This window comes from Kogia breviceps, chromosome 5 (genome assembly GCF_026419965.1).
Source record: "Kogia breviceps isolate mKogBre1 chromosome 5, mKogBre1 haplotype 1, whole genome shotgun sequence".
In the NCBI taxonomy this organism is placed as follows: domain Eukaryota; kingdom Metazoa; phylum Chordata; class Mammalia; order Artiodactyla; family Physeteridae; genus Kogia; species Kogia breviceps.
In genome coordinates this window covers 81,941,101-81,964,326 of record NC_081314.1, presented here as the reverse complement: position 1 = coordinate 81,964,326, position 23,226 = coordinate 81,941,101, and the positions used below count along the sequence as shown (strand labels likewise).

Here is a 23,226-nt window from a genome sequence, read left to right as displayed (position 1 = left end):
GGCTGCTGCAGAGCCTCTGGATGGGTGTGTGTGTGTGTGTGCGCGCGCGCGCACGCGTAGGCATGTGGACAGAGGAACTGAGGATTTAAGTGCTCTGTGTTTCCCCTTACTTCTGAAAGTGGATCCTCTCTTGAGAATGGAGATGCCAACCACACCGCCTCCCTGGAAGGTACGCCCCAGCTTTGTGGTTTTGTTCTATGGGGCTCTTGTGTCTCCCTTGGTGATTGTGGTAGGTTTTGGAGGCTAAGTGACAGTGGACCAGTGAGTGCATCTGGGGTGTAGGAGAGCCTAAGTTCTCCTACGTTGCCGTCCGTGGTTTACTTGCCCCCTGCTTCCTTTTCCCCCCCCGCACCTGGTGTCCTAGGTCTCAGTGGGAGAGGGAAGGAGCACTGTGCTCACTGGGCTGCTCTGTGCCTCCCGCCTGGCCCATCCTGCGGCCCTGAGCCAGGCCTCTGGCTACCCATTTGTCCTGGCAACGAGAATTAGAAGACACCTGGTACGTTTGTAGAGGGCTTTAGCGTTTGCAAAGCATTTCCACATATTTCACACCTGTGTAGTTTTGAGTCCCACATGAGCTGGGTGAGGTAAGCTGGTTGAGTACTGTTACCCCGAAAGAGGGATGAGTCGGTTGACAGAGCAGGAAGAGAGAGACCATTGATGGTCATGGCCTGGAAGGGGAGGACATAGACAGATGAGTGGGTTGCCTGAATGTCTGAGCAGCCTCCTTGGCAGGTGCTATTTTCTGACATCGCAGCACCAGCCATTTACCTGGGGAGTCCGTGAACCTCGCTCTTTAGCTCCCTGATGGCCTGAGTAGGGGCCGTAGCCAGGCCCTCACTGACCATCCTTCCTGCCCTTCTCATCACCCTCCTGCATGGCTTTAGATAGCTGTTCCCTCTGACCACCTACGTCCAGCAGGGCCTCTTTCCACACACCAGTTTATGACCACTTCTAAATAATTAGCTGTGCGGTCATGCAGTGGGGGGAAGTCGGGGTTAAACACGCAGAAGGAGTATGGGGTTAGAATAGCCTTTTGGCGTCTTTTTATCCCCCAAGGTCACACTGAGCCCCCAGGTGGATGTGTGCTCTGTTCCCAGATGGCCTGATGGTGAGCCTGTGCCCCGCTTCAGAGTTCCCCACTCCTCACAGCTGGCTGGGGCAGGGGTAGAGAATCCATCGCCCCAAAGAATCCCACCATTTCTCTAACCCCTTGGCTCGAGCAGATGTCTTTAATTCGTGAGCAGATCCTTTAATCCTTACCGTGGAAGGTATTAATGGAGATCTAGGTCGAGGGCCTTACATTGGGGCTTAAAACATTAGGGTGATCTAGCTTCTGAGCCAAGATGTGGGCTTGGCTGGAAAGCTCTGTTATAGGGCCAAGTAGGGCAGGCTCCCGAGGAACAAGCAGCTTTGCTGTCATCAAGGGGTCTGACCCGCTGGGTCCTGGGCAGATTGTTGTACATGCATGCTCCTCATTTCAAAGAAACATGGACCACCATCTGCATGTTACACATGTCATAGATGTTCATTTATTCCACAGATCTTTCTTTTTTGTTGGTGTTTTGTTTGTTTTTAATTAATTTATTAATTTATTTATTTTTGGCTGCGTTGGGTCCTCGCTGCATGCGGGCTTCCTCTAGTTGCGGCAAGCGGGGGCTACTCTTCCTTGTGGCGTGCGGGCTTCTCATTGCACTGGCTTCTCTTATCGCGGAGCACGGGCTCTAGGCACGCTGGCTTCAGTAGTTGTGGCACGTGGGCTCAGTAGTTGTGGCTCATGGGCTCAAGAGCGCAGGCTCAGTAGCTGTGGTGCACTGGCTTAGTTGCTCCGTGGCATGTGGGATCTTCCCGGACCAGGGATCGAACCCTTGTCCGCTGCATTGGCAGGCGGATTCTCAACCACTGCGCCACCAGGGAAGCCCTGTAAGTTTCTTATAACTACTTTTTTTTTTTTTGGCTGTGCTGCACGGCTTGTGGGATCTTAGTTCCCCGACTAGGGATTGAACCCAGGCCCCCGGTAGTGGAAGCGTGCAGTCTTAACCACTGGACCGTCAGGGAATTCCCTATAACCTCTTTAAAAAATATTTTTATTAACCTTTTTTTCTTATATCCTCTTTTGACCAAGCTTTGTCATTTTAGTGGGTCCCTTATTAATGAGTTAATAACCCTTTGAAATATGCTCAGTCTTTGTATGAGAATTGGGTTTTTAACATTTGAGAATTATACTTGACCCGGGTTTAAGAGCCACTGAGTGAGCAGGATGTGAGGGTGTGGTGCTCAGAAAGGAGGTCTGGGCTGGGGATGTTAATTTAGGGGTGGTGCTCAGGTGGGAGACCCCAGGGGAGGGTGTGGGGCAGGAAGAGAAGATGGACTGAGTGAGCCCTGAGGAACTCCCGCATTTGCAGGATGGTGGAGGTGGACTTACAAAGAAGATAAGAAGGGTGGCTGGAGAGGTAGAAGGGAGACCAATCGAGTTCTGCCTGGGTTCAAGAGGCTGAGCAAAATGAGAAATGGAGGTGCCCGTTGGGTTATCCATGTGGAGGTCATTGCTGAACCTCCACCAAGAGCCTCTTTGATGGTGGGGGGACAGCTCTGACAATGCTGAGGAGTAGGTAGAAGGCGGGGAGGGAGATGGAACATTCTGGCTGTGAGGGAGAGCGGAGTGGTATGGGGTCCAGGGAGGGGGATTTTAAAAGATGGAATAATGGCCTTCCAACCTGGCTGTGAATCCAATCGCCTTAGGGAGTTATGCGTAAAAATGGATTCCTGGGCTCTCCAGATCCATGAGATGATTTTCTTCAAGGGGAAGGCCCAGGAATCTGTATTTCCAAAAAGCTTATACATATTGCTGTTGTGCAACTACAAACCAGAGACATTTACAAGTTAACATTAATTTTACGTGGTGGACACTATTTTGCCAGCCGAGGCTGCAGCTTTGGGCCCAGTGGTGTGGCACAACTTCTGCCCATGTTACAAGCCACATACACTAGTGACACTGTGAGGCGTCACTTGGCTGGAGCATGTGCCATTTTTGCGTTTCTCTGCAGGCGTTTAGGGAAGTGTGCACAAGCAGGTAGCAGAGTAGATGGCTCAGGCAGTCATCGAAGCTCTTTCTCGTTGGTCGTGCTCAGTAGCTAGATTGGAAGGGAAGGCAGACTTGCTGGCCTTTCGGGTCTTGTTCTGGGTGGAGCTCTGGAGAGTGGAGAGACCTCGAGGGATACCAGTGGGAAGTGTGCACATTGATAGGCAAAGAGAAGAGCTTCTAATCTGTGCCCAGAAGACCTCTGAGTCCTGGCTCTGCCGTTTTAGGCTTCACCCAAGTTGAATTCCTTAAGTTCTTTGAACCTCAGTTTTCACATCTCTAAAGTGGGTATGGTACCACCTCCCACACAGATTGTTTGTAGCAATTTTTCAAACATTTTTATTGCAACTCCTGGAAGAACAATTTTGCATTTTACATTATAACCAAGTACATATATGTCTATATGAACATAACAGATGCAGATTTTTCACCAAAAACAGTCTTGCTGCTTATGGTACAGACTGATGTTTCCTTTTTTCTTTAATTTTTAAAAATTAGTTAATTAATTTTTGGCTGTGTTGGGTCTTCGTTGCTGCACGCGGGCTTTCTCTAGTTGCGGCAAGCAGGGGCTACTCTTCATTGCGGTGCGCGGGCTTCTCATTGCGGTGGCTTCTCTTGTTGCGGACCACAGGCTCTAGGCACGTGGGCTTCAGTAGTTGTGGCTCGTGGGCTCTAGAGCGCAGGCTCAGTATTTATGGCGCCCGGGCTTAGTTGCTCCGTGGCATGTGGGATCTTCCAAGACCAGGGCTCAAACCCATGTCCCTTGCATTCTTAGCCACTGTGCCACCAGGGAAGCATGGATGTTTCCTTTTTAATGTTATTTAAAAAAATGCTGGTGGTAACCCACAGAAGTGATTTTATGACTTGGCTCTTGGGTTAAGGCCAGAGGGGTAGAAAATGCCGGTTTAGACCCTCAGCTTTAGGGGATTGAATGAGATAATGTATGTCAAAGCACAGATGTACCTCATGAGTCATGAGCACTTGAATTGCTATTTTCTTTTCAATTAATGGAGCTTTGAGGCAGGGTTGGGTTTCCGGAGTGGGAATTCACCTGCTCTTCCTTCGTCCCTGCTACCTAATTCTCTGCTCCCTCCACCAGCTCTTCCTCGTTAGCAGGCCTGGCACACCAGGCTGGCAGCAACCCAGAGCCCTCTTGGCTCTAGAAGAGGTTTTCCACAACATTAAAAGCTTTAGGACTTAAGTCCTGGTTAAATGCACTGCAGTTGCAATTTCAGGATAAGAAAACCTGTTTTCATAAGCTCTCAGATCAGTTGTCCTGCCTCTGAACTGTCCCTTGTTGACAGCCACGTTTGTGCTGTGGAAACAGGTGGGAAAACTGTGTAGCCCATGTATGAGGTGTGGCTTTTAAAGGAAGCAAAATATAAGACGTGCAGCTGGCTGTGCATTTATAGGAGCAAGTGGTGAGACGTGTGTGGCTCTAGGAATCGGTCTTTCCACTTCATCTTGGGTCTGAGTCACAGGTCTCTTACCTACTTGCCGAGTGATGTTGAGCAATTTTCTAACTGTTCTTTGTCTTGGCTTCCCTATCTATACAATAGGTATAATGAAAGTACCTACTTAATTCACTTGCCAAGAGAATGAACTAGATAGTCATATGAGCAGCTTAGCTGGCTCCTGGTCACGCAACAAGTACTCTACCTGCAGCTCTTATCATTGTCATGGCCGCATTCCTAGGCCCTCGTTGTAGGGATTAAAGAATCCTCTCTTGGGTTCTGTGCCAGCCAAGCGCTTTCCTACTTCTCTCTCTTTCTTAAGCACATTTAGCTCCTCAGCTGTAGCTAGTCAGGGGTCCACATCCCAGGGCCAGGCTTCTGTCTTTCTGTCACACACACACACACACACACACACACACACACACACACACACACAAACACACATACCCCCCATCATCCAGGCGGTGCTCGTTTTTATTTCAGAGCCTGCTGGGTGGTGGACATTTATTTGAACATTGGGAAGTATCAGTGGTGAAATATCTTCAAACTAGGTTTGAGGTTAGGCCTTAGCTCCTTGTGAAGAGGGTATTTAGCTGCAGTGTTCGATGACAGATGCTTAAAATTTGCCCATTTAAGGGGCATAAGTTACCTATATTTAAAAATTAGCATTTCTCCCCACACACACACTCATCAAAGCCATTCTAGGTATGTGTTGCATGCAAAGTTCTTTGCAAATTCTGTATAATAGTTCTTATTAAAAAATGACACAATGTCAGGTGAGCAGAGGAGTGAGCAGTCGGTCAGCTGGAAGTGCAGAAGGGCAGATGAGCACTGCTCTTAGGTGGGAAAGTGCCAGTGACACTGGATAGATGGCCAAGGATTTCAGGAAGCCTGTGGAAGAGGTGAGGGCAGTATTTAGTTGTATTCTAGGCATCTCTTTTTTTTTCTGTCTTATTTTAGGTGTTTTCCCCCTAACTCTAAGTTTGAAGTAGCCTTAGAGAAGAGCTGCAAGGAGAATATAAAAGATTTCCATCTGCCCTTTGGCCAGATTCCACAAATATTAACATTTTATCACATTTGTTTTATCATATTCTCCCTCTGCATATATAAAGTTTACAGTCATGACTCTCCTTTGCCCCATAAACACTTCAGTGTTTCCATTCTCTTACATAACCAGAGTACAATGATCAAAGTCAGGAATGTAGCGCTTGGCTCGGGACTTAATCCAGAATCACATGTTGAATTTAATTGTCATATCTCTTTAGTCTCCTTTAATCTGGGCCCATTTCTCAGTCTTTGTCTTTCAGGACCTTGACATTTTTGAAGAATGTACCTCAATTTGGTTTTGGATGATGTTTCCCTTCAGTGCCTTGTATCAGGAGACATAAGTTGATTTGACCATTACTAGCGGTGTTATTGTTGGTCCTTTAGTTGAGGAGGTTTCTGCCAGGTTTCTCAACTGTAAAGTTATATTTTCATGTGGTGGGAAAATACTTTGAGATTGTTAATTATTTCCATGGCAGTAGTCAAATGATAGTAATTTTTTTTCTTTAATTATTTCTATTGGACATGCCTATTATGGTAAGTTAGGAAAATACGCACAAGGACGAAGCCTTACTTTGGTGCATTTTTTCTTCCAGTTATATATTCTGAGCATGATTTTGTGTGTCGTTGTAATCATACCGTGTACATTTTGAATTCTATTTAAAAAAACTTAACATTAAAAAAATATCTTTTCATTGCACAATCTTTGAAAACATCATTTAAACGCACGTTTTATTCTGTTGAGTGGTTTACTCTAAGTAACCATTCCCCCACTGTTGAATATTTAGGTCATTTACAATTTTTGACTCTTATGAGTAGGACCGAGCAAGTCATGTATGTGTCAGAATCTCTGCTAATTTCCTCGGGACACATTCCCAAAAGTGGAGTTACCAAGTTGAGGAGCATAAATACTTTTAAGATACTTGATTAATTGTGCCAAATAGCTTTCCAAAAGAATTATACTGGTATAGGCTTTTGCCAGCACTGTATGACAGTTGGGTGCCATATTTTAAGAGATTCACTAATGGTGTTTCTCAATTTTTAAAAAAAAAACTCATCCCAAAATCAAGATTTGTGTTGAGATTAATTTCCTGTATTTTGAATTATGAAAGCATAGGTATGTATTTCCAAAAGTAAATCAGGCTTTGCCAGCGTGCTCCCAGCCTTGGGGTCGGTCACTCTGGGAACCAGGAACATGGTGGTGTCTAGGAGAGATCATTCAGGATAGTGAGGGGCTTGGGGGCACATGAGGAATCGGGGAATTTCACCTACAGAATCCTAAGAGGGAATGTGTTTGCTGTCTTCAGAGTGTGATAGGCTGGCAGAATGGCTTGGGAGGGGGAGGAATTTGACTTTCTAATGACTGGAGCCATCCAAAATGAAATGGTAGGACACGGATTTCTATGTATTAACATGTTTAGTTTCCACAGCCTTCTGGGCTCCTCTGTACTGTGCAGCCTCGGGAGAGTTTGAGGCCTTGGCTCTGGAGGGCTACCTGGAGGCTGGAGATGGCATGTGAGGAATGTTGAGAGGACTCTTGTATCCGGGAAACCAACCAGCCCAGCTCAAGCCTGTGAACTACTAGGAATGTCCTGGCCTTCTGGTGGCCTGCAGTGGTCTCCTTACTAGTAAATGGCTGAGGTTGTGGGGACACTGGAGAGTTACTAGCTAATTTTCCTTTTATTTGTGGGTAGCTGTCACCAGGTGACCAAGGTACTGTTAGGAACAGGTATAATGCAACTCGGGTAATTAGGAGGAACACAGTAAATCAGATCCTTGATACTCTCGCTGTCTCCTTCCTTGTAACAGTTTATCTAAAGTATAATGCATGATTCAGTGATTTGAAATATCCCAACTGGAGCAGATGTTAGTATTTCTTTCTAGTTAAAGCTTTTGTTTCAGTAGGCACACAAGATCTATTTGCATGTGTGCCAGAAAACCCAGAATGATAGTGCCTTAAAGTGACTGTTTATTTCACTCACATAGAAGCTGGAAAGGGGTGTTCTAGGGCCAGTATATCCCTCTGTGGTATCAGGGTCCCAGGTACCTTCTATCTTGATAACTCCACATTTTTAGCAAGTCCTTCTACCTCATTGTCTCAAGGTGGCTGCTTGAGTTCCAGCCATCTTTCCAAATTCTAGCAAGCAAGAAGGGGGAAGAGGCTAAGAAGACTCATACCAGGTGTCTATGAGGGACAGTTCCTAAAAGTTGCCACATAACACTTCTGTTTACATGCCAGGGGCACTTGCTGCAAGGAAGACTGAGAGGTTTGACTTTTAATGTGGGTGGCCACATGCCCAGGGCAACTCAGCAGTTCCTTCATGAGGTGTAATTACCTCACCGTACTTCCCTGGTAGTGGTCATGAAACTAGGTTTGCAGAATAGCACAATTGGAAGGGACTTTGGAAATCACTTTCAACCCCTTCATTTTACAGAGAAAGGAGCAGAGAAGGAGACATGGCTTGTCCAAGGTCACATAGTCAGTAAATATCAAAGCCAGCACAAAACTTGGGTCTCTGACTCTTTCTACCAAACCTCTAGCTCTCAAATACTCAGCCAGCTGGAGTTCTCTGACCTTGGGTTCAAGTCGTCTGTTTTTAACCTTATTCCTGGCTCCCTTTACCACTAGCTTCCTAAGAGTCTAGACTTAGATTCTGACATTTCAAAACTATTTTGAGCAAAATGTGGGCTACACTAAATTAAACCAGTTTTTTCACAGCTCCCAACATAAGAAGGGTATCTTTTTTCAGGTGACAGAGCAAAAAAGGTCAAGTCCCACCTCCACCCTTTTTCCTTAATGTTAACCTTCTGTCTTCAACTCTTCTTCCTTTAGCAAGTTGCTTGTACATAATAGAATACCTCTGGCTTCATGATCTGCATTGAATAGTGAATCTATAACGACAGACAGCCTCCCGGGCTATAGAGAATGTGAGGGTGCTGGCATGCGCCCCAGAGATCTGGAGCTTTTTAAAGCTGAGGGTATAATGTGGCAAGGACTGTTCTCCCTGTTATTTTCCAGAATTGTATGACTCTTTATGTCTAGGCTGGTGGTGATGGTGGGTGAGGTTAAGTGAAGAGAGGAGCTTGTGAGTGTGGTGTGTTAGAGGGACAGCGAGGCAGACGGGAGCCCGGGCCCCTGTACACACCTCTGATTAATGGCAGATCTGGGCTGACTGCCCCAGGGTCCCGAGACGGGTGGTCGACAACAGGGTGCTGTAGGCTTGCGGGAAGCAGAGGGTTAGTGTAAATCCCTGCTGGGACTCTCCTTGCCAGGGGATTCTGGAAGGTTTGGGCTTTTCCTGGCTGCTTTGATGGGCCTGGCTGGGGAAGGAGGTGCTTCTGGGAAGGAGGTACTTCTGGGAAGGTGGTGCACTTGGGTCTCTGCGAGTCCAGGGAGCTTGTGGGGTGGAGGGAAGCAAACACCTCTGGCCAGGACCTGGGAGGCGCGAGCTCTAGTTCGAGCTTTGCAACTTGACCTACTGTGTGTGACCTTGGTAAGTAAGCTAACCTCTCTGAGCCTCAGTTTCCTCATCTGTAGGATGAGGCTAGTGCCCACTCATCAGGTTATTGTGAGGGGCAAATGGGCACAAAACCTGGAAGGACCGTCCTCCATGTGCTCTGTGGCCCGTTGGTTGCTGTGCAGATGGGTGATCGTTCGAGGTTTTGATGCTGGATGTGTGTTCGTGCACATTTCTTCCTGCCTGGATGTGCTGTTTTGCCTGATTGCCGGCAGGGCCCTGGAAAGGAAAAGGTGGTGCCTGTTCTTCTGTTGCCCTTGCTCTGTGATTTGTCTCACTAATGGTACTAATACAGATAATTACCATGATTGTGTACTGTGTGCCAAGCATTATGTTAGGTTCTCTATGTACTGTTTTCCCCTCCTTTAATCCTCAGCCAACCCCGCAAGGCAGATATCAGTATTATCTTCTCCACTTTATAGGCAGGGAAATGACACTCGTAACATCTGAGATCATTTAGCTATAAGTGATAGTGCCTGGCTTTGACCCCAGGTCTGTCTGACTCCAGAAGCAGTGCTCTTTCTGTGGCGTCTGAGGGGTGTGGGGAAACCACAAAGGGAGAAGAGGAGCGTGAGCCTCCAGGCTGGAGGACCGTTTGTCTGGTGGGCTCTGAACAGGGCAGACACCTGTTAGGAGAGCACTGCAGGGAGTCTGGAAGGTGAGGGGGAGAAGCCAGTGGCCTCGACCTCATTGCCTGCAGCCGTGGTGGAGGGTGGAGGTGAGGACTTCCGTGCCAGGCACCCTGAGTGGGCTCTGCAGAGTGCCTTGCACTCTGATGGGGGAAGGGACTCGGTGGAGGGGGCTGCTTCTCTGATGGAGGGACCCACTGTTCTGAGGCGGGTCTAGTACTATGACAGGGGTTGGAGGCTGGGGGGACCGCTACTTTGACGGGGGGTGGGGCACTGACTCTCTGATGCAAGCAGGACCTGGCTTTGGGGGCCTGTGTTCCCCAGCAGTAGAGGAAGGGAGCCGTCCTTCCTGGCAGTGTTCTGCCCTGCACTGAGGCAAAGGTTTTATGGATCTCAGCCCAGCCCATGGGGTAGCTCAGCCCTGATGTAAATACTGTTAAGGCTGGGACAGAAAGAAAACAATTATTGGGGGAAAGTCAGAAGGAGTTTGCATAGGGAACAAAGGGGATTTTTTTTTTCTCCTCTACCTCCAAAGGGAAAGACTTAGAATGTAAAGAGCCTGCAGAACCCAGGAACAGTTCCATGGCTGGCTCCGAAGGCGGCTGGCTTCCTTCTCAAACGTTGCCCTATCCCCCCTAAGGCTGGACAAAGCAGAGAGTTTGTGTATCATTAACATTGTTGTAGTTGCCTTAGTTATTGTTGTTATCAAGATTTGTGGGTTGTGCCTTATGAAGTCTGTAGGAAGGCTCTTGGCAAGGAGACCCAAGGCTTACTGGAGCTGTATCTTAGGGAAAGGAAGGAGCGTGCACGCTGGAAAGGTTAAAATCGACTGAAGTGGAGGAGAAAGGAGAATGTTAAGTGGCTGGAGGAGAGTCCCCTTGGGGTTAGGGGAGGGAGGAAAGGGCCTCGCTCCCTTTGCCCCTGTGGTTGCTTGCTAAGGTGAGGGTCTGTCTAAGGCCAGACACAAGGGCCTTTCCCCCCTCTTCTCTTAGAGATCTTACAAGGAGCATCTTAGCTCTTTGCACACCAAAGTCCCCTGGTTCCCCCTGGATCTACCTATCCTATTTTCCTCTTGTTCCCAAATTTTCAAATCCTCTCCCTGCAAATCCCGCCTCTCCAGTGCCCACAAACGTCCGTGCAGCTCCCCATCTTAGGTGGAGACAGCCCATCCTTCTCCCGACCCTGCAGCCACCTGTGCTCCCCCCTGCGTGGGGTGTGCTTCTCTCTGCAGCCTGGCTTCCAGCCGCCCTCCCATCACCAGAATGCTCGCAGAACATCCCTGGGGACTTGGCCCTGACCTTTGCCTGCAAGTCACACCTGATTTCCTGTGTGTCTCCTCCCTGGTCTGTGTTGACCGGGTACCAGGTCTGTGGTACCTCCTACCTTCTTCCCACCTTTCTCCTGGTCCTTCCTCCTCCTCCTCAGCTGAGGGGTTTCCTGACTTCTCCCTCTGGACCCCAACCCCTGAGACTTCATTGACCTCGAGGCTCACTCTCCAGCCTGGAGGACACCTGCACTGGGGAGTCTTGTCCATGTCTGCACCTAAGCTTATTATCACCTTCCTCAACATAAAACAGAAGCCTCTTCTGCTGCTGCTGCTGCTTCCCAGTTTTTCCAGTTTTGGTTCTTGTTCCATTTCTGAGCACAGAATCCTTGGGTCATTTTAGCCACTACTCTCTTCCTTCCTTGCTTACATATGAATAGTCATTGAGTTTTGTTGTTTTTCTCTTGAGGCTCTTGGATTGACCCATTTCTCTCCACTTGGGCAGCCACCCAGCAGGTCCCTTCACCTCCAGCCTTCTGATGACTGTCCAGTCTGAGATGGGGCCAGAAGGGGCTCTTGAGCCAGGCTTTCAAGACTCCACCCTCCACCCCAGCCTGGCCCCATCTGCCCTCTCCCACCACTCTCCAGCCCAGACCCTCCCTGACTGGCCTGGGTCTGTCTGGTTTCCGTGGTCCCTCTTGGTCTCTTGAGATCTGTCATGGACTCACCTTGTAACATGCTCCCAGTGGGGGTACCTCTGCAAAGCTCAAGAGTGTGGCAGCCAGTGTGTTTGTCATGTTTATTATGCTGGACAAACATCTTCTAAGGGCTTTCAAGGGGCCAGGTGCTCTTAGTCTAGGGGGTGGAATAGGGATGGGATGAGATGAGGAGGAGATGGACCCTCCATAAATGGTTCTTAACCAGGCCGGCGTAGACCATGAGTTTAAGCCCCAGCATCATTGTATTTCTGGCAGAGCTGAAGTTCTCTGCTGTGTGAGGGTAAACACTGGCTCAGAGGCTTTGGTGGCTGGCTGAAAAGTGGTTTGTTTACTCTGAGAGTGGCTGTTGGTTAGATGACCTGAGGGATTCGCTGGCCTTTCTAGGAAGGAAGCTGTGGTAAGCCTTGAAACTTGGTGCTCTTGTGGTTTTTGCTGTAGACACTTTGCTGTCACTTGGCCCAGCTGCACCCTGCTGTGCTACCCAGGCAGGTGGGCACTGGGCCTGCTCTCCCTTCCCCTTTCCTGCTCCCCAGTCCAGAAGTGCAGGTGCCGGCCAGTCTCAGGAGAGCTGGTCTTTGGGTCAGAGTCCTGAGGCACTGGGCAAGGGTAATTGTTTTTCTTGACTGGCCAGGTTATTTGAGGATTTAAAACAGCAGTGTCAACATGTTTTTCCAACAGATTCTTTTATTTTTTTCCTTTTACCATGTGCATTGTGCTATGGACCTTTTAGTCTGAAGTGCACTAACTCCCTGGGAGCAATGGAATAACGTGATAATAAGGTGGAATTAACTTTTTGGTGAGCTCTCAAGGTCGCCGCATGAGGGCAGGGGGTCCTCAGGCATCGTGCACTGCCCTGTTGGGGCAGAATAAGGGAGAAATCATTGCTGGACAACTCCTCCTGATGGTTTTACCCTGGGGAGAAGGGTAAAGTTGCATCCAATGGCAGATTATATTTAGAAACACTAAAATATGGCCACATTTCCATCTTCTACTCTGCTGAGATGGAAATTTGTATTATATATTACGGTAACTGATCCTATTAGAGTGCTTTATGATTTATAAAGCATTTTCGATAAGTTACCCCATTTCATCCTCACAGCTGTCCCATGAGGGAGGTATCATTTTCTCCACGTCAGATGCAAAGCACTAAGCGTCTCAAAGGTTGAGTGATGTTGCCCGGGCATCTTAGCTATTGAGTGGTAGAGCTCAGACTCAACGTGAGACTTCTGGCTACAAAGAGGCAGTGGCATGAGAGGGCCTGGGGTCAAATAGAGAGACTGGGGTTCAGATGCTGGACCTGCTTCTTATTAGCTGTGTGACTTTCGTCAGATTATTTAACTGATCTATAAGATCAAGCATATCGGATAATCTGTAGTTGCCTCCTCTTATTGACCACGTTCCTCTGTCCTCTGTCCCTGTTCCATTCTGGGCTGGTTGCTCTGTGGGGTCAGGACATTTGTTCTGGGACTTCACCATCAACATGGTACTTCTTGCCTCTCTCCTCTGTTGGATCCTTTGTTTCCTAGGTTCCATGTCTTTCTCATTTTTTATTTATTTCTTGTTTTGGTAGAGCATGAGTTCCAGTCGCTTCCTGAGAATGGGAAATTTGGTGGTAAATTTTTCACATCTGAGACCTTAAGTCTGTCTGAGTCAATCTCTACTCACAATTGACAGGCAGTTTGGCTGGTTATAGAATTCCAGTTGGAAATCATGTTGCTTGGGAGTTGTGGAGGCAGTGCTTCAGTGTCTTTTGGTGTGCTGATGAAATGTCCTATGCTAGTTCTGACCCCTGATCTTTTGTGTGTGGTGGTTGTTTTGTTTTGTTTTGTTTTCCCTTTGCAACTTTCAGAATCTCCTCTTTGTCAGCAGTGTTCTGAAAATTTTCAGTGATGTACTTGGTGAGAGTTTTTTTTGTTGGTGATGTTGGGCCTTCTCACCTGGAAACTCACATCCTTCAGTTCTGGGATATTTTCTTGAATTATTTCCTTGATAATTTCTTTTCCTCCTTTTTCTTTAGTTCCTTTAATTTGGCTCTTGCACTTAATGAATACCTATTATTTTTCTTATCTTGTTCTGCTTTTTATTTCTTGATCTTTTTGTTTTATTTCATAGGAGTTTTTTCAGTTCTACCTTCAGCCCTATTGAAATTTTTTATTTCTGTGAGGATTTTACTTTCTAAGAGGTTTTCATCATTCTCTTTGACTATTCCTTTTTCATAGCACTCTATTCTTGTCTTATGGATGCACCATTTTATTTCTCTGAGAATAATAATTTTAGTTGTTTTCTTCTGTTCTTTTTAAGTTTCATCTTTCCATTGTTTTGTTCTCATCTCTGTCTTTGTGTTGAGGGCTTCCCTCAGACGTCTGGTGAATCTTGGTTATCTGTGTGTAATGAAGATCAAGACATAGGCTGTGGGTTGCAGACTCTTGAGTGTGGGGGTGGGGGTGGAGGGCACTTGTTTACTGGGAGGGCCTCACAGTGGGTATTTGAATGGGAAGTCAGCTGTTTCATTGGAAGAGTCTCCAAATCACTATCTTTTGGTTGTTTTTCTTATGCTCCTCAGTTAACCTAGAGAAAAATTCTCTAACCTGCTCGGGGGGATCAGATTGGCAACATTCTGGAAAAGGGAATGGAGATGCTGGGGGAGTAGGGGCTTAGGGGAGATGGGTAATCTCAAGGTTCAGTTTGTCCATACTCCCTCCCCGCCTCTGCCTGGTGACTCCTGGCAGAGCTTTTCTTATTCAGTCTTTGTAGGTGGTAACGCTTTTGTTTTCTGCCGGCTAGGCAGGGGGCTGTGTGGGCTGGGTGAGGGGATCTGCCGTGTGACAGCTCTTTGTTCAAACATTTAACAACCTCCCCTTCCCTGCCCCTGCTTTCAGCCCACCTCTCATCATGCCTGCGGAGGTGCCTGGTACTTCTAGGGCCCAAGGTTTTTAGGGTTTTCTCTGGGAGAATTGGCTTGTTTCTTGTTGGCTGATCTCCTGAGATCACTGGCTAAGTGGGGAAAGTGGAAAACCCCTCACCCATCCATTCCCATCCTAAATGGGATGACATTAAGAGGTGATCGTACTTCTCTGTGGATTTGGGGCTTTGGTGCTGCTAGGTGGGATGGAGTTTTCACATTGCTCCAGTGTGTGGTGTTTGGGTGCAGTGTAGGATACAGACATTGACCTCCCAGAGAGGTCTTGATTGAAACGGTGGCAAGAATGTCCATGCAGCATGCTTACGTATCTGTGCAGTCCATACCGCTTCATAAAAAAGACAAAGCTTCATAAAAAAGACAAAGACGAAGGGTGAGCTGGCGACTGGGAGTGGTCCGGAAGAGTCCCTGTGGGAGGGGGGCGATTTGGAGAGGGGATGAGATGAAAGGCAGGTGGAGAGTTGAGAGAAGGAGGGGTGAGCCTTATCCCTCCCAAGGCAACTGTGCCTAGAGGTAGCCCATCTGGAGCACCCCTTCTTGCTCAGGCCCAGCTGGGACCTGAGACTCACCGTCCTTGGCTCCTTGATCCCCAGGTGGTCCTGCCGACGTGGCTGTCCTCTACAAAGTTCTCCTCACTCGTCGAGAGAATCTCTGACCCCAAGGACTTGAAAAAACTTCTCAGGACCCGGAATAACGTACTGGTGCTTTACTCCAAATCTGGTGAGTGCCCCTCCTGGCCTTGCGGCCATCGTCAGGGATGCGGCAGGATGGAAAGGAAGGAGCGGGGACAGAAGTGGGAGGCAGAGACCCCAGGACTAAAAACTGCTCAGGGAAGGTCTGTCAGAAGATGCAGGGGTGTTAGTTCTGCTGCTTTTGAATCCCTAAGAGGGCGTTTCAGTTCCCTTTTACCAGTGTTTCTTAGGAAAAGCTCTCTGGAGTACCTCAGGAGGGAGAGGACGTGTGTGTGAAGGAGGACAGAGGACAGTGACCACCCGGCATGGACGCTCTGGCTCTGGACAGCACGGCCAGCCCTGCCAGGGCGTGCTTTGCCAGAGCTGTTGATTAGTTCACTAGGCCAACCTGTCGCCAGCTGAATTGGTCCCAGGCTTGGGGGCACGCACCCAGGCTGGCAGCCCTGGCCCTGCCTGGCCCCAGTCCGTCCCGCTCTGGGGTCAGAACAAGAGACTGAGTTTGGAGTGGGCTCCACACTCAGGACAGGTTGGCTTCAGTGGGGGTAGGACTAGTGGTTTGCCTCTTCTGACCTTGAAGCTGGTGAGGGCATCACGGATGGAGAGAGGTTTGCTCAGTTCTTGGCTGCGACTTTGAACGTCTGACTGTTGATGCTGTTCCAGCAGAGTTAAGTGTTTTCGCTGCTCCTAAGGATGCCAAGTATTCTGTGCCCTGCAGAAGCAGTAGCCAGTGGCTGGGCTGGTTCCGGGCACAGCTCTCCCTGGCAGCTCATCCTCGACTCCCATTGGCACGGGGGACCGATGGATGTTTTGGACATGTGTCCCTCCTGAAGCCTGCATCCTCCAAGCACCTGGGCACGTGCTGCTCTTTGCCCTTCTGAGGGCCTGGCACACACTCCCTTGGGGTTGTTGTTGGGAGCCCAGCGTGTGACTAGCATTCCTTTCCTGTCGAGAAAAGGGGGAAACCGAGGCAGGGGAAAAGCAGAGTTGCTCCTGAGGCCTGGGGTCTAGGGCCCTGAACAAGCGTGGCTCAGCCCCCTTGGCTGCTCCTGGAGCTGGGGGGTTGTCACTGCCCTCCAGGGGACTCACTCAGTTCCTTCCCTGGGTAGGTCCTCTCACATAAGCTCATCTTCTTAGAAGGACTCTGACGGGAACTTGTGTGCCACGCTCTCATTTGCTGCTTTGCTGTGAGGTTGTGGGTAATGTCCAGTTGAGGGAGGAATTGGAGTTCAGGGAGAACAGCTGCCTGATCTGAGGTCTACCAGCCAGTGGGCGGTAGAGCTAGTCCCGCTGCTGCCTCCGCCTCGCTTCCTCTGCTGGAGTGCGTGGAGAAATGTTCTGAGTCTGCAGTGACAGGAGGCTCGCCACCAGGAAAGGATTCGGAAAGGAGAGAGTGGGAAGGCGAGGTGTCCAGACCAGGGCTTGCAGGGGCCGGAGGCAGGGCTGGGAGCACTCTTGTTTTCTCTTGGGCCCTCGCCCAGCCTCTGTCTCTGCCTCTTGGTAGTGGAGCTCTCAGTGCTGCCCGTATGCCCGGCTCCTCCCTGCTTTGGAACGCTGGTCGCGGGCCAGGTGATTTTGCCTCCCTGCCTCTTGCCCAGCCCTGCCCCTGAGACTGGGGATCTCCAGGGGCTTTGGGAGCAGTGCCGGTAACTGGCTTCTCTCCCCCCACCACCCCTTCCAACCAGTGCCTCCCCTTCCACAGCTGAAAGGCAGGGTTGGGAGGGGCTTCACATGGCTCTACATTCCCTCCCCTGCCTCCCAGAGCCCAGTTGGAAGGGTGGGGGGCGGCCTTTTCCACCTCGGCTGCGCCCCCTCCTCCCGTGGGCCTGTGGGGGTTCCTGGGAGGGCCTCCTGCAGGTGGCTCTTTGCACGGCTCTTGCAGGATGCTTTCTGTTCGCTGCATGAAAGGCTCAGCATGCTTTGTGTTCACAAACAGCTTCCGTTAGCCACACTGGAAAAGGAGATCTGAGGAGGCAGATAGTTCACATATTGTTTCTGCTTGTCTTTGGAATGTCTCGTGTGGTTTCTGCTGCGGGAAGGCAACAGGCAGCCTGCGCTCTCCATAGTGTCTGCGTGGAGGTCCTTTCCAGGGAGCTCACAGGGGTGACGGGGCAAGGTGACAGCCTGGCCACAGCCACCCAGCAGTGGACTGCTGCAGGCTGGCAGTGTGGAAATCCTGGCCACAGAGGCTCCGTTTCTAAGCGCCTGCCCTCCTAGTTTCCAGGGGCTTTGCCCAAAGCCTCTTCCTTTCTCATGTTCATCCACCTGGCCCCGAGACGTAGTCCACGGTCCTGCAGTTGTCCCCCAAGGTACTGCCAGTGCTGGGAAAGAGGGCCATGAAAGTGACTTGAGTACATTTAGTATCGGTCCATCAGAGACTAGTGTCACACGTAAACCTCATTAAATCACCACGTTGTACCGAGTCCCTAGGTGAATGTGTGACACACAAGTGAAGGAAGGGTCTGGTCCCTCCCTTGTCAGCTCCCAGGTTGGGCATCAGGGCAGACCAGTGTAGACTCAGCAGACTCAGTCCCTGCTTAGTTATAGAATTGTAATTGTTCGGTTATAGAATTTTCAAAATGTGTCCCAGAATGGTAATGGGTCAGAGATTCTACTGGAAGTTGAGGATCCGGCCGAGAGATTCTTGGAAGAGTGAGGTGTGAGGTGTGGTTTGAAGGTGGGTTAAGGTTAGGGTTAGGGTTCTGCGTCTGTGAGGATGGCAGGAGCAGAGCTTTCTGAGAAGAGCTGGACTGTTCTTACAGAACCGTTGCCACAGGGACGGCATTCTAACTGGTGCTCAGGACCTCACCTGTAGGACTGGTCTCCGTCCTTCCCTGCCCCTGAGGAAAGATGGCGGGGGAGGCCATGGTGCGCTTGGGTACAGATGTTTAATTTTTTGTTTTTTCACAGAGGCTGCAGCTGAAAGTCATCTCAGGTTATTGTCTACTGTGGCCCAGGCAGTGAAAGGACAAGGCACCATCTGCTGGGTGGACTGTGGGTATGTCCTGGGGACGTGGGGTATGGTGGCTGGAGGGCCGGGCGTGGGCTCTGGTGGGTGGGGTGAGAATTGTTTCTGATTGATACTCTGGGAGAGGGGATGTGATGGAGAGATGGCTGCAGAAGGACTCCCCCCCTGGCCCAGCAGTGCTGCGGGACCGCTGTGGGCTGGAAGAGGGGCAGGTGTGGCTCCCGCTCCTGTCTTTCCGGCCCCACCCCTCTCCTTCCCTCTTCCGTAGTGCTTTTACTTTTTACTCTGTTGTCATGTGTCACTTGATTTTGCCTTCTCAGTGGGTGGCAGAGGTGGCCTTGGTGCCCAAAGAGCCAAGATGATTTTCAGGGCCACTTGGGGGGCTTGCTTATTGGGTGGGGGGGGTCTGCAGCAAGAACTGTGGGCGTTGCCTATAGCCCAGGCCCTTAATAGAGGTCTCCAGTGCCCACGGTGCAAAAGCGGTCGAGTCAGCTGACGACCTGTCTTTTGCCTTGGCTCCCAAGGTGGCTCCATTAGATGTGTCAGTCCTGAACAGGTGGCTCAGTCCTTCCGGCTCTCTCCTCTGGCCTGCGTCCCTACCCCCACGTGTCCTGATGATGACGCTGTGAGCTCCTTCTCCTCCTGCCTCGCCTCCCCCTCCCGGAGACTTCCTTGTCGGTGTTATGGTGGCAGAATCAAGCGCCGGCCCACAGGAGGGAGAGCCGCTTCTGAGTGTGGCGAAGGGGGCTCTTGCTCGAATTCCTCTGATGCTTTTGAGTTTGGGAGTTTTGAGTCCACGGTGTGCTCAGCTTCCCTTTCCTTTCAGTCATTAGGAGTAATTGCCACATCTCCCTGTGTTCAGTGCTTTTGCTGCTGGGATTTCTATACACACACCTTTTGTCACATAATTAGCTCCCAGTTGGGCATAGATCGGCAAAAACAGAGCAAAGACACATAGACAGTGAAACATATGGAAAAGGTCAGGAAGAATAGGTTTGTTCTTTGCACGTTTGTCGAGCACTGGCTGCACGCAAGGCACTGTGCTGCACTTGGTGGCTGCCAGCATTTACATGTCCTTTTGACCAAGGACAGGAGGTGTTTCCAGAGCCGCTGAGTGCAGCCTCTCCTCACCTGGACTTGGGGTTTATCGGGAGTGTGGGCTTGGGAAGAGGAGAGGAGAGGAACATAGGCGGTATTTCAGTCTTGTTAGTACGGGGACGAGGTGGGCTCTCCTGGGAAAAGAGGCAGTTCTTTTCCTGCATGGCCCATAAAGGTCTCTGTAACCTTTCCTGTCTCTGTCCTCGCCCGAGTCACAAGCCCTGCTACTACCCTGTGGGTTCAGTGAGCTTTTATGGGCTCCACTCCAGTGCAATCTTCTTCCTCTTCATTCTGAGTTCTAAGTGGCTATTTTGCAAATGAACTTCTGGGACACAACTGTTTTATAAGTTGATAGCCTCAAGCTGGTCCTGCCCATCATTGGAGAGAATTGAAGGAGATTCATATTTTGACAAAGCACTGAATGAGACCAGAAGTCTTAGCCAGTCGGTGTTTGCTGTAGGGTGTGTGAGTGTGTGTGTGAGTGTGTGTGTGAGTGTGTGTGTGTGTGTGTGTGTGTGTATGTGTATGTGCACGCATGCACACACACACATGCCTGTCTGGCCTCACGCCTCCCAATTGATTCAAACACCAGCAAAATGGAGCAGACGGCTCACTAGACAGTTGGTGAGATTGTAGCTGTTGGTTACTTCTAGTTCATAGTCTGGAAGTGTTCTTATCTTCCAGGTGTGTCTCTTGTCTCCCATATTTTACCAGGCGTGATCCGTGTGACTGGCAAAGTACTAAAGCCTATTAGAGGGGACGGGGTGCTTTGGAATCTCCATACCCGAAGATGACATCAGTCCTGCCAAGCTGACAGAGCCTCGTCACAGGGAGTTCTCATCAGGCTTGTAGGTGGCAGAAGTGGGCAGAAGAGCTTCGTTTAGCTGCGCCATCCATCTGGGTCCATTCAGCAGACATTCCTGAGCACTTACTCTGTACTTTGAGGTACACACATGGCTAACAGTGTCCTCGAGGAGCGCAGTGTGCAAGGAGGAGAGGAAGCAGACACCTAGTCAGGTGATTACAGTCACATCATTCTGCCTGGAAAGGTTGAGAAAAACTTCACGGAGGAGGTCGAATTCAAATTTGGGGCAAAGACCTCAGGGTAGCAGGTCTTTAAAGTGCCCTGGCTTTCCCTGCAGGCAGCTCCCTGTGGTGTGGGCCCCTCGGGTCATCTGGCCGATGGGTATGGAGATGATAGTCCCGTTCTGCTCCCTGGACAGGCAGGGCTTTATGGGACCGGGGTTAGTGTGTGAAGACAGACCAAGAAGAATAGAATTCAGGACTCATTTGGAGACATGCTGTCTGGAATCAATAAAAGTGCAAATGGGAGAAATAATCCTGTGACTTTTGATGTTCTAAAACGAAAATCTAGGGGAGCACCTTAGAGCTTAAAAGAGGTAACTTTAAGACAAAAGGATTGACTGTTCGCATAATTGCTACTCAATTTATGCCTCTAAGAGGAAGTATAAACTGCAATATTAAATAGCTTTTATAAGGTTAGATGGGTAGGTGGATTATGGAGCTATAATGGATGATGTTGGAAGCAGGAATACCTGGGTTCAAGTTTCAAGTCAGAGGCAAGATACTGCTAAATCTTCCCAGAACAGCCAAAGGGATAGAACTCAGAGCTCTGGTCCATGCAGGCCACCCTGGCTGGTAGTTCACGGATCACTGTTACACAAAGAGCTCCCCAAGGACGTGAGCTGGTTCTGCCCTTCTGTTCAGCCACTCCTGCTCTGAGACTTCTGAATGTGCCCCGTTAATTAGGGGAACCCACCGTGTGCGCTCCGGGCCTTGTGATGACAGCCCTCAGCTGTTGTCCTAAACGCACTCAGTCTGTGTTTATGAGTCTGAATGAGACGCCCTGGGATGGGCGGAAGCACTCCGGTGGGTGCTGTCTGCGGGAGAGTGAGTGGGGGAACAGCAGCTGGGCAGCCAGAGCACAGCTGCCCCTGAGTAGGCCCTGCTGTGTGTGGTTCCCCACCTCTGCTTCCTGCCCTACCAGTGGAGGGTCGGAGGTGGGAACGGGGATGCCAGGGCTTGGGGTGGGGATGGCCCCTCTGCTTTCCCCCCATAAAAGGCAGGTGAGGGGCTTCCCTGGTGGCGCAGTGGTTGGGAGTCCGCCTGCCGATGCAGGGGGCATGGGTTCGTGCCCCTGTCCGGGAAGATCCCATGTGCCGTGGAGCGGCTGGGCCCGTGAGCCGTGGCCGCTGAGCCTGCATGTCTGGAGCCTGTGCTCCGCAACGGGAGACGCCACAACAGTGAGAGGCCCGCGTACAGCCAAAAAAAAAAAAGGCAGGTGAGGGAGGCAGAAGGCATCCTAGGGGGAGAGAAGACAGTGCTCCGGGGTGAGACATCTGTAGAGGTGTGTGCAGTAATGATGCAGGCCCCGGTTGAGGGGTCAGCTTCACTACTTACTAACCCCATGACCCTGGACAGGTCAGTTACCCTGAGTCTGTTTCCTCATCTGTGAAGTGGAACACTAATACATATTCTGCCTTCTTACCGGGTCCGTGTTGAAGATCTTTGCAGAAGAGAATTTAATGTGAGATCCCCTTCTACTCTTGTTGTTTTTCATCTGGGCCAGATTGTCAGGACATTCCAAGAAGCTGAAGGGAGGGAAATGGTGTGTTTGTCTTCAAGAGCTTTTCCAAGGTGAGGACCCCTTGGTCATTGTGAGGATTCTCCTGAAGAAACTTTTCAGTTTCTTGGGTGTGAAAGTCAGCCCCAGCGCACAGGGTGTTTTGCTTTGGCCCTTGAGAACTATGGGGTGCTGTGGAACTTGTAGGACTGCAGGTCAGGAGGCCTGGCTCTGAGTCCAGGCTCTGACAGCAAATAGCTGTGGGACCTTTGGCAAGTCACTGCCCCTCTCTGGGCTTCAGTTTGCTCTTGTGTGAAATATGGAGTTGAATCTTCCAAGTTGCTCTCATACCTGCATAGCCTGGTTCAGAGCGTTCCGGAAGCTGCCAGGCTCATACATGTGTACACATACATGCTCGTGTGTATGCATGTGTATACAGACCCTTGTGTTAATGTAAATGTGTGGGAGGGTGTGTCTTCCAGTCTTCACGTCTCTCCCCACCCTGGGTGTCTGCCTCGTACGTCTCTCCGGTCCCTCCCTCTCAGCATCTCTCCTCTCTTCACCTTTGTTCCCTCTCCCTTGATAGTTTCTGTTGCTCCTTCCCTTCTCGGGTCCCTGCCTCCCCCATTCTTTTGGTCTTTTTCCTCCTCTCTTTTCTGTGTGGATATTTCTTCTCTTTTTCTTGCTTTTCTGGCGCTTTCCTCCCTGCTCCTGCCTGCGTGCCGGCAGACACACACACCCCTCTCCGCTGGGCCCCGGGCCCTGTAACCTGTTGCTCTGAAGTGTCTGTAGGGTTTCTGGCTTCTGTCCAGGGATTTGTCAGCTCTCCCTTCCCCTCACTCCACCTCCGGGCTCAGATCTCAGCAGCCATGCTCGGGTTGGCTGATGGTAGTTGTCCAGCTCTTAAGTGGGTTGAGTGTGAGGGAGTTGGTATTCCCCACGTGCCCTGCAGCCTGGCATCAGGGCTTGGCCTTGGCATGGAGGGCTGCTTCCTGGGCAGCGGAGCTGGAGCCAGCAGGCAGGAGCCGTGCCCGGGGTGCTAATTCCTGGGGCTGGTTCTCACGGGGCTGAGGCTGCCTGATGGGGCACCTGCTGCCTTCTTTTCCTGAGGGTTTAAGGTCGTTACCTTACCTCCTGCTCTCATTCTCCCATCTGCTTTCTTTCCCCTGGAGCAGTGCTGGCTTCCCAGATCCAAGATGTGGGGCCTGCCAGGGCAGGCATAACATATTCTGAAACCCATGTTTTCTTCGAAAAATTATT

At 50.1% G+C, this 23,226-nt stretch overlaps 1 protein-coding gene across 1 annotated transcript in view; it reads left to right on the top strand.

The window, feature by feature from the left end:
• Window positions 1-23,226, top strand: part of PDIA5 (protein disulfide isomerase family A member 5) — a 91,605-nt gene that overhangs the window by 4,941 nt on the left and 63,438 nt on the right. Inside the window, exons 2-3 of the mRNA XM_059064396.2 lie at window positions 15,221-15,347; window positions 18,227-18,314. Coding sequence (XP_058920379.1) covers window positions 15,221-15,347; window positions 18,227-18,314 — 215 coding nt within the window. The remainder of the gene's footprint in view (window positions 1-15,220; window positions 15,348-18,226; window positions 18,315-23,226) is intronic.